This window comes from Bufo bufo, chromosome 1 (assembly GCF_905171765.1).
Source record: "Bufo bufo chromosome 1, aBufBuf1.1, whole genome shotgun sequence".
NCBI lineage: Eukaryota > Metazoa > Chordata > Amphibia > Anura > Bufonidae > Bufo > Bufo bufo.
Window position 1 is genome coordinate 820,388,527 of NC_053389.1, and position 11,104 is coordinate 820,399,630.

The following is an 11,104-nucleotide window of genomic DNA, read 5'->3' on the forward strand; positions in this document are numbered from 1 at the left end:
TTACCAGATCTCATGCTTTTGAAATATTCTTTGTACGGCTTCTCTAATGTCTTTATTCCTCAGACTGTATATAATGGGGTTAATCAAAGGAGTAAAGACAGTATAGAGCAGGGAGAGGATTTTACTTATGGAGTTTGTCAGGCCTTTCGGTGGGACAACATAAATACTGAACATAGTCCAATAGAATATGGAAACCACAATGAGGTGGGAGCTACAGGTGGAGAAGGCTTTCTGTCTACTAGTATTGGATGAGATCCTTAAGACTGCTAAAATAATATATGTATAAGACACTACAATGATTGTGGTCGGGATTATTACGATTGGTATACCCATAATATAAACCACTAAGTGGATCATAGAGGTGTCAGAACAGGCAAGTTCTAGTAAGGGAATAAGATCACAGAATAAATGGTCAATGATATTTGTCCCACAAAAATTTAGTTTTGTCGTTTTTATTATGTAAATCAAAATGATAGAAAACCCAAGCAACCAACTGGTTATAGACAAAATTATGCAATATCCTCCTGTCATGATGGTGGAGTAGCGAAGTGGATTACAGATGGCCACATATCTGTCATAAGACATCACAGCGAGAAGTAAACACTCAAATGATCCAGAGCCACAGAAGAAATACAACTGAGTGATGCAATCAATAATAGTAATGGTCCATCCATTATTCAGTAGGATGTAGAGCAGGTTGGGGACAATATCTGAGATCACAAAAATGTCACTGATGGACAGTTGTGAGATGAAGAAGTACATTGGAGTGTGGAGGTTCTTGCTGGTGGACACCAGGGAGATGATCAGGAGGTTCCCACATATTGTTACACAGTAAACCACCAGAAGGAGACAAAATAAGAAAATTCTTAAATCTTGGCTGACTTGAAATCCTAAAAGGTAAAACTCAGTGACCACAGTCAGATTGTTCTCCTACACATAGAACATACAGTAGTTATGCTTCAATAAACCAAAAGCAACAACATATAATAACTAAATGGTTATTAATTCATGTTAATGGGATAAATAATAGGCCACCGAATACACTGTAATATCTAGTTCTTTATGTCTTTAAAATTAATAAAACCACTGTATGGAGTCATTGAGTAATAGAAAGAAATCAGATATTTTTGACACATTTTTTTATGAACAATAAAAATAAAATAGTAGCCTAAAATAGACAAACAATATAAATCAGCTTATTGTTTAATGTCAATGGTCAAACTCTCACCTCTAAAGTCACATTTTAGTTAAGTAATAATGAGTAAACATTTGCCTGTTTTTCCTAATCGATACATTTAGACAAACTGAAAGGAATCTTAAGCAGAATTCATTGTGAATTATTACATTAACAATACCTACATCAGATATTTCTTTCATCTTGATATTCATTTCCAGACGTATTTCTTATGAATTACTAATTCTTCTATGAAAATCACTTCCCAGAGGCAATAGACAGCAGCACGGTCATGTTATGTGGGTGTCAGACATGTGAGTACGAGCTATAATGGGAATCCGCTCAGATTTTTATACTGAATCAGAGTCAAGGTGGCAGATAAACAAGTCTTGGGAGATTTTTTTTCTCCTTGTCTCATGAGTCCCGTTTGTTAAGTCAGCTAAAGACTATAAATATTAAATGAGAATTAAAAGTGTGTTCAATGAGGGAATGTGATGCAATTGTTTCAACTTTTGTACACATAACTTGTCTTGTAACTTGTAGTATTGGTTAGGGAAGTGGTGTTCAGGTTCAGGACTGAACCCAGATTTAAGCTTCCTATCACTTCTTTAGCATGTACGAGTGGACCATTTCTTTGCTTCGATGCTCCCCTTGCCTTGTGTTGCATTGCGCAGGGCAAGGTCTTTTTGTTGTTAGTGTTGGGGCCGAATATTCGAATAGCGAATATCACCACTTCGAGAATTCGCGAATATTTAGAATATAGTGCTATATATTCGTATTCGTGAATATTCTAGATTTTTTTTCATCTGAAACCATGATCCCTCCTGGCTTCTTGCTTGTGGGCCATTCAGAAGGCTGCAATGTCTTTGTCTGAGCTTAGCCACATCCTTAGCAACCAATAGGAAAGTTGCCTACCCCTTACTATATAAGAACCTCCCCAGCTGCCATTTTCTGCTATTTTTTGCAGTTCTGAGAGAGAGAGCAGTGTTATTGTTGTGCTCTGTGCTTTGCTGTATAATTACATTAGTTAGTTAGTTAGTTAGTTAGTTAGCTCATATATATAATACAGATAGTTAGTGGGAGATAGTGTAGGTTATATCCTGATATAGTGTAGCTGATTCCAGTGCAGGGTGTTAGTAGTGTGATAGGTTCTGCTGTCCATACATACATGCTACAGACATAGTGCTGTGATGTCACAACCATACGTAGGGCACCAATCAGTAATATGTAGTCAGACCTACTAAAATAAGAAGTTGCATGTATTGCGTCAAAAAATTTGCATCATTAATTTGAGCAATCGGCCAAGTACCACATATGCTCGAGCGCCATGCTCGAGTCTCCTCCCCGCACGTTTTGTGGCTGCTAAGCAGCCAATAAAGGTGCAGGTAAGTACCGCCATCACTGTAATGCCATAGTCATGTTGGCTTCTGGCATTACAGTGATTGGCTGGCCGGAACGTGTCATCGGGTGCTATAAGGCACCCGATGACGTGGGTTCTGCTCATTGCGAGTTAGGGAGAGCTGTGCTTAGGAAGGGACAGATAGTGTAGGGAGTTTGTGATCGCAATTTATTCAATTTTAAAACGTTTCAAAGACCCAAAAGTACTTTTAAAGGACTATTCTGTGTGGAGGCAGCACTGTAATTGTGCAAAATTGAACTCAAAAGTTTTCTTTTATACTTTGCAAAATAGCAATTATTTTGCTATATAGAAGGTGTCTGCAGTGACTTGTGACATCTGTGCAGCAATACCTTCTGTGTGTCAGGGGCAGAGATAGGAAGAAATTTTAGAGAAAACATTTTTTTTTTCCCATAATCCACATTTTTGCTGTCAACGGTGTAATCCGAGAATTGTGTGATCTGCGCTTCAATACCTTGTGTGGTTGTCAGGCCCAGATATAGGGAAAAATATAAATATAAACTACATCAGAAAACAGTGTCTGTACTGCAGATTCCAATAATCTGGGCCTAAAATAGTGTCTATATTCTGTGTGTTTCTGTGACATATACTGTCCTGCATCAGAAAACGGTGTCTTTAGAGGACTGTAAAAAAATCTGCGCCACATCTAGTGACAAAACCATTGATATGAAGAAGGTGAGCACTAAGGGACGGGGAAGTGGGCGTGATGCTGATGGTGCACGCAGAGGCCGTGGCCCTGGGCGCAATGAAACTGTGCCTGCTGCCAGTGCACCAGGAAAAAAAAATCCACCGTACCCAGCTTCATGCCCAACTTAGCTGGGCGGCGCAGGACAACACTGTCCAAGTCAGACCAGGGCGAACAGTTGGTCGGTTGGATTGCTGATGATAAATGCATCTAGTCGGTTAAGCACCACCCTCTCTTCCACCAAGTCCAGTCTCTGTAGCCAAGAGTCTGGTCAACCGAATCCTCTCTCTGATCATCCTTCCTCCCACCATGGAGTGGCTTGCCAAACAAATGATCCCACACTCGGATGTTCCGAGGAGCTCTTTCCAGCGCTACTATTAGATTTGGCCCTCACGCCCAGCATGCTTGAAAAGGGACCTGAGATATTAAGCTCTGATGCCCAACCTCTTGAGCCTTCACAGTCTCAAGAAGATGACGGTGGTGAATGGCAATCAATCGTTCATGAGGTGGATGATGATGAGACACAGTTACCAATCACTGAGGTTGTGGTTAGGTCAAGTCAGGAGAATGAGCAGAGTGAGGAAGTGGAAGAGTAGGTGGTTGATGATGAGGTCACTGACCCAACATGGGAAGGTGAAAACCCGAGCGAGAACAGCAGTACAGAGGGGGAGGGATCTGCAGCACCACAACAGGCTGGAAGAGGCAGTGGGGTTGTAAAAGGGAGAAGTCGGCCCACACCAAATAGGCCCGCAACCGTTACACCGAGCACCCCATGCGTAAATCTACCTTGCCATGGGGTAGTTGTTCTGCAGTATGGCACTTTTTTTGAGGAAAGTGCAGACGACAAAAGAGTGGTAGTTTGCAACCTGTGCCATATCAAAATGATCCGGGGCGTAAACACTAGCAACCTCATCACCACCAGCATGATCCGCCACATGGCATCCAAGCACCCTAACAAGTGGGCCGAATGCCTGGGTCCACAATCTGGGTCTGCGGGTCACACCACTGCCTCCTCTTTCCCTGTGTTACGCACTGCTGGCCAATCCCCTGTCGAAGGCGCAGGCCCTGATGCCCCACGCCCTGCATATGGACCTTCGCATGAACCATCAGCAACAACATCCACTTCCCTGTCCCAGCACAGCATCCAAATGTCCATAACACAGTAATTTGAACACAAGGCAAATACCCACCCACCCGGCCATAGCACTAAATGCACAACTTTCAAAATTACTGGCCCTTGAAATGTTGCCATTTAGGCTTGTGGACACTGAGGCCTTCTGCAGCCTGATGTCTGCGGACGTCCCTCGGTACGCAGTCCCCAGCCGCCACTATTTTTCACGGTGTGTCGTGCCCGCCTTACACCAGCATGTGTCCCAGAACATCACCCGTGCCCTGACTAACGCAGTTACTGGGAAGGTCCACTTAACCACGGATACATGGACAAGTGCTGGTGGCCAAGGATGCTACATTTCCCTTACCACAAACTGGGTGATTTTTGCGGAGGCCGGGAGTGAATCGTACCCTGGGATGGCACAGGTGCTACCCACGCCCAGGACTTCGGGCCCTACGTCCATCAGGGTCTCCGAAAGCAGCTATATTACTGGCTCCAACCCCCACTTCTCCTCCTCCGCCGCCTCCTCCTCCACTTCCACCTCCAGCAGCAGTCAGCCAACAGTCGCTAGCTGGAAGTTGTGTAGCACTACTGTGGGTAAGCGTCAACAGGCCGTGCTGAAGTTGATCTATTTAAGGGACAAACAGCACACCGCCGCAGAGCTGTGGCAGGGTATATGGGACCAGACCAAGCTGTGTCTCTCGCCACTCAACCTACAACTAGAGATGTCGCGAACATAACATTTTCCGTTCGCGAACGGCGAACGCAAATTTCCGCAAATGTTCGCGAACGGGCGAACCGCCATAGACTTCAATAGGCAGGCGAATTTTAAAACCCACAGGGACTCTTTCTGGCCACAATAGTAATGGAAAAGTTGTATCAAGGGGACTAACACCTGGACTGTGGCATGCCGGAGGGGGATCCATGGCAAAACTCCCATGGAAAATTACGTAGTTGACGCAGAGTCGGGTTTTAATCCATAAAGGGCATAAATCACCTAACATTCCTAAATTGTTTGGAATAATGTGCTTTAAAACATCCAGTGTGTGTATATGATCAGGTATGATGTTGTATCGATCAGGTAATGTAAGGGTAACGCCCGCTTCACAGTGACAGACCAAACTCTGACAGACCAAACTCCCTGTTTAACGCACCACAAACAGTCCATTTGCACAACCGCAAACTCCCCATTTGCACAAGGTTGGATACCAAGCTAGTCATGTCCCGTTCCTTGTCCTCCCTGACGTCATTGAAGGTCTATTCCTCCACCCAGCCACGTACAACACCAAGGGTCCCCGAAAGGTGACAACAAGCCCCCTGGGACGCCTGCTGTGGTTGGTCTTCCACCTCCTCAAAGCCACCTTCCTCCTCTGACTCCTCTTCTTCAGACTCCTCTCTCTGCGTTGCTGCAGATCCAGCAATCGACGACGACAAGGCTGCTTCTGGTGGTGATGGTGACCACAACTCTTCCTCTTCATGCTCATCTACAGCCTGATCCAGCACTCTTTGCAGGGCACACTCCAGAAAAAACGCATATGGGATGAGGTCGCTGATGTTGCCTTGGGTTTGACTGACCAGGTTTGTCACCTCCGCAAAAGGATCCATGAGCCTACAGCCATTGTGCATGAGCGTTCAGTAACGCGGCCAAAAAATACCCAGCTCCGCAGAGGCTGTCCTCTTTTTTTTTTATTAAAAAAAATCTGTTCTTACCAGTTTAATCTCTGTTTTGTCCCCTATCAGGGGCCGGTGTATGGAATAGATTTTAGGAACCAGGAGATGGAAAAAGATGCTTGGTCGGTCCTCTTACTTCCAATTTGGGGGCTGCGCGTGCGCCGTGCAATGTACTGTGCTACCCTATATGAGTGGTATGTTAAGTAGTAATATTCCTATCAGTTTAATGCCTGTTACGTCCCCTATTAGGGGCCGGTGTATGGAATAGATTTTAGGAACCGGGAGATGGAAAAAGATGCTTGGTTAGTCCTCTTACTTCCAATCAGGGGCACTGCGCGTGCGCCCAGCAATGTACTGTGCCACCCTATATAAGTGGTGTGTTAAGTAGTACTATTCTTATCAGTTTAATCCCTGTTATGTCCCCTATCAGGGGACGTGTATCAAATAGATCTTAGACAACCGCAAAGAGTTGTCAATAGTTGACACACTCATGACATAAATTTTATTCCTCTATGCGTCAATCTTGGTGTAGTGATGACTGTGCTCGTGCGCACGTTTGGGAGATTGCAGTCGATGGCGCTTTTTCAAAGCCTATTGTCGTGCTGAGGTAGTTCAGTGACCCAGAAAACAATGATTCTGCAGTGTGGGCCCATTGTTGGCCTAGTAGGCTTTAATGATCACCTTAGATGATCACAAAGAAATTATTTATTTTTTCTATGCAAAATTATCCAGCCGATCGCTTTTGGTCTGTTCACAATAAAGCAACGACCTTATCTGGGGTGTGCCAACATTGCCATTGCCAATACACTCATAGAGGTGATTGCTTCATTGTGATACGCAAGCCCCTTCACCACAACAAGGTAACGATCACGAAGGGGAATTGACACATGTATGTGCCTTTTTTTTGTTTTGTTTTTGCAGCCACAGTGCAGCACCAGAGGCCAGAAAAATTAGGCAAGTACACATGCCTGAAAAATTAGGCATTGTTGCAGGAAAAATTTATGTTTTCCAGGCAGAAAGCATACTTTTTTACTTGTTTTGGAACTGCTGCATCCTTTTCGACTTGAGGTAATTCGGTAAAATTTCAGGCACTTTCTGCTTATACCGGGGGTCTAGTAGCGTGGCTACCCAGTACAGGTTGCTCAACAGGCATGACAGCATGAAAGACCCCATTTGCACAAGGTTGGATGCCGAGCTACACATGTCCTGTTCCTCGTCCTCACTGATCTCATTGAAGGTATGTTCTTCCCCCCAGCCACGTACAACACCACGTACCAGATAGGTGACAACGAGCACCCTGGGATGCCTGCTGTGGTTGGTCTTTTCTCAAAGCCACATTCCTCCTCTGACTCCTCTTCCTCAGACTCCTCTTCCAGCGTTGCCGCAGGTCCAGCAAGCGATGCTGATAAGGCTGTTTCTGGTGGTGATGGTGACCACAACTCTTCCTCTTCCTCTTCACGCTCATCTACAGCCTGATCCAGCACTCTTCGCAGGGCACGCTCCAGGAAGAAAACAAATGGGATGATGTCGCTGATGGTGCCTTCGGTGCGACTGACTAGGTTTGTCACCTCCTCAAAAGGACGCATGAGCCTACAGGCATTGCACATGAGCGTCCAGTAACGTGGCAAAAAAATACCCAGCTCCGCAGAGGCTATCCTAGCACCCCGGTCATACAAATACTCGTTGACGGCTTTTTCTTGTTGGAGCAGACGGTCGAACATTAGGAGTGTTGAATTTCAACGTGTCGGGCTATCGCAAATCAAGCGCCTCACTGGCATGTTGTTTCGCCGCTGAATATCGGAAAAGTGTGCCATGGCCGTGTAGGAACGCCTGAAATGGCCACACACCTTCCTGGCCTGCTTGAGGACATCCTGTAAGCCTGGGTACTTATGCACAAAGCATTGTACGATCAGATTCAACACATGTGCCATGCAGGGCACATGTGTCAACTTGCCCAAATTCAATGCCGCCAACAAATTGCTTCCGTTGTCACACACCACTTTGCCGATCTCCAGTTGGTGCGGGGTCAGCCACTGATCCACCTGTGCGTTCAGGGCGGACAGGAGTGCTGGTCCGGTGTGACTCTCTGCTTTCAGGCAAGTCAACCCCAAGACGGAGTGACACTGTCGTATCCGGGATGTGGAATAGCCCCTGGGGAGCTAGGGGGGTGCAGTTGATGTGGAGCAAGACGCAGCAGCAGAAGAGGACTCAGCCGAGGAGGTTAGCGAAGAGGATGGAGTAGGAGGAGTAGAGGAGGTGGCAGCAGGCCTGCCTGCAAGTCGTGGCGGTGTCACCAACTCCTCTGCAGAGCCACGCATTCCATGCTTGGCAGCCATCAGCAGGTTTACCCCATGCGCAGTGTACGTGATATACCTGCCCTGACCGTGCTTAGCAGACCAGGTATCAGTGGTCAGATGGACCCTTGCCCCAATACTGTGTGCCAGACATGCCATGACTTCCTTTTGCACAATAGAGTACAGGTTGGGGATTGCCTTTTGTGAAAAAAAAATTCGGCCAGGTACCTTCCACTGCGGTGTCCCAATAGCTACAAATTTTTTGAAGGCGTCAGACTCCACCAGCTTGTATGGTAAAAGCTGGCGGGCTAAGAGTTCCGACAAGCCAGCTGTCAGACGCCGGGCAAGGGGGTGACTCTGTGACATTGGCTTCTTACGCTTAAACATTTCCTTGACAGACACCTGACTGTGGGCAGATGTCAGGGAACCAGGGGGGCCATTTCGCATGAGGTTAGCAGGCGCAGGCGGTGGGTGCAGATGGCTCTTCCTCTTCCTCCTGGCAGGACACCTGACGTCGATGTGGCCAGTGCGCCTGCGCGAGTCGGACGCCAGGTGCGCGTGCGGGCAAAGGGGTGACTCTGTGACATTGGCTTCTTACGCTCAAACAGACACCTGACTTGACAGACACCTGACTGTGGGCAGATGTCAGGGAACCAGGGGGGCCGTTTTGCATCAGTTTCGCAGGCGCGGGCGGCGGGAGCAGATGGCTCTTCCTCTTCCTCCTGGCAGGACACCTGACGTCGATGTGGCCAGTGCGCCTGCGCGAGTCGGACACCGGGTGCGCGTGCGCAGTACACAAGCCGCGGGGATACGAACGTAGTGCGCACGCGCCATCCCAGACTACAGGTGCTACTCAGGCTGGGGGAGGGCTTCAGCCTCCGTCACTTGCCCTCAGCCTTATGATTGGCTTCTGACTAAGGAAGCCTCCTGGTTGCCCGGCAACCAGGGGTGGCGGTCCTGGGTTCACTGTGTACTTAAAGCCAGTCAGAGCCTTGACTCATTGCTGAGTTATTCAACCTTATGGTGAACACCCAGCTCTCCCCTGTGAATCCGCTGTTTATCCTGACTTCCCAGCTACCGACTCCTTGCCTGTTCTCTTGATTACGATTTCTGCTGCCTGCCACGACCCGGAACTGGAACCGACTACCCGATTGGATTGACCTCTTGTCCTACGCTAATCTTTGGGATTTTTTCATCCCTGCCAAGGGGTTCCACACCTGATCCACTATTCCAGTCCTGACATAATAACTCAGCCGGGACAATGGAACCCGCGTGACCTGCGGACCGTGACCCTTCCTTGTCCGAACAACTGACGATGGTGGCGCAAGCCCTTCAGGACATGCAGGCCAGCCATGCAGACCTATTAGGGAGAATGCGTGCCCAGGAGCTGCGCCAGGCCCAGTTCACTGCACTACCACCCTCACCTCCTCCCGCTCCACGCACCTCACTAGAAGTAGTGAACAGTGAACCCGCCGTAGCCCTACCAGAACGCTTTTCTGGAGACAGGAGGAAATGCCGTTCGTTTATTATTTCTTGCGAGCTACTGTTCTCCTTGAAACCCCGCACTTACTCCTCGGACTACGTCAAAGTACGGACAGCTATCTCCCTGCTCACGGGACCCCCACAGACCTGGGCCCATCATCTCCTGCAAACTGATAGCCCAGTGCTGTCCTCTTGGGGCTCCTTTGTTTCCGCCATGCAGGCACTCTTCGATGACCCCCTGAATGCTTCCAACTCTAGGGACACTCTCTGTTCCCTTCGACAAGGAAGGCGTCCAGTGGAGGACTACATTACGGAGTTCCGGGAGATCGCACCAGATACCGGACTCAATGAAGTGGCCCTTATCGACCAGTTCCGGATCGGACTGTCAAACCAGTTAAAAGATGAACTCGCCCGTATCGGGGTCCCGGAGGTCCTGGAAGGGCTGATGAGCATGGTTACCCAACTGGACCGCCGTTTCCGGGAACGAAGGACGGAGAGACAGCACGCTCTGCCTCCTCCTGCACGGCGATCCAATCCTCTTCCAGTTTCAGTCCTTGGGCAATCCTCCACAGTGGGAGACCTCACCCCGGACAAACCAATGCAGGTCGGAGTAGTCAGGGGTCCACTCTCAGCAGTTGAGAGGTCCAGAAGGCAGAATCTCAATCTCTGCCTCTACTGTGCCAAATCCAGGCATATGTTGAGAGACTGTCCTGTCAAACCACCTACAGGTAGGACTGTCAGTTCCGCCGTGTTCTTGAACATACCTGTATACAACGGTTCTTCTCATCTAACTCTATGTGTTTCTCTGCAGCTGAACGGAACTGGCCATGAACTTACGGCCCTAATCGATTCGGGCGCCAGCAGCTGTTTATTTGATTTCAAGCTTGCCCCGCAGCTAGGAATACCCTTGCGCCCAAAGGAACACCCATCCCGAGTCCACATGGTGGACGGCAGTACATTAAAAACCGGACCTGTCTCCATGGAATCACACCCTCTTATCCTTTCCGTTGGTCGCCACCACCGTGAAGAGATTGTGTGGGACATCGTACCTTCTCCTTTGTTTCCAGTTATCCTGGGCATCCCATGGCTTAGAAAGCACAACCCCCAAATAGACTGGGCCCTGGGACGTGTCACATTTCAGTCCTCCTATTGCATTTCCCACTGCATCTCCTCCGCTCCTGACTCTCTGCTGGTCCTGGCCTCATCTCCTCGGGTATTACCCGCTAAATACGAGGAATATGCGGATGTCTTTGAGAAAGCGGGGGCAGAC

At 48.0% G+C, this 11,104-nt stretch overlaps 1 protein-coding gene across 1 annotated transcript; it reads right to left on the minus strand.

Annotated features, from left to right (window-relative positions):
- Positions 1 to 1,389, minus strand: LOC120989415 (olfactory receptor 11L1-like). Its single transcript, XM_040417501.1, has 2 exons — positions 1,360 to 1,389; positions 1 to 930 (listed from the first exon to the last, which is right to left on the minus strand). The coding sequence occupies exons 1-2, from the start codon at positions 1,387 to 1,389 to the stop codon at positions 1 to 3; spliced, it is 960 nt and encodes a 319-aa protein (XP_040273435.1).
- Between the last annotated feature and the right edge of the window lie 9,715 nt (positions 1,390 to 11,104).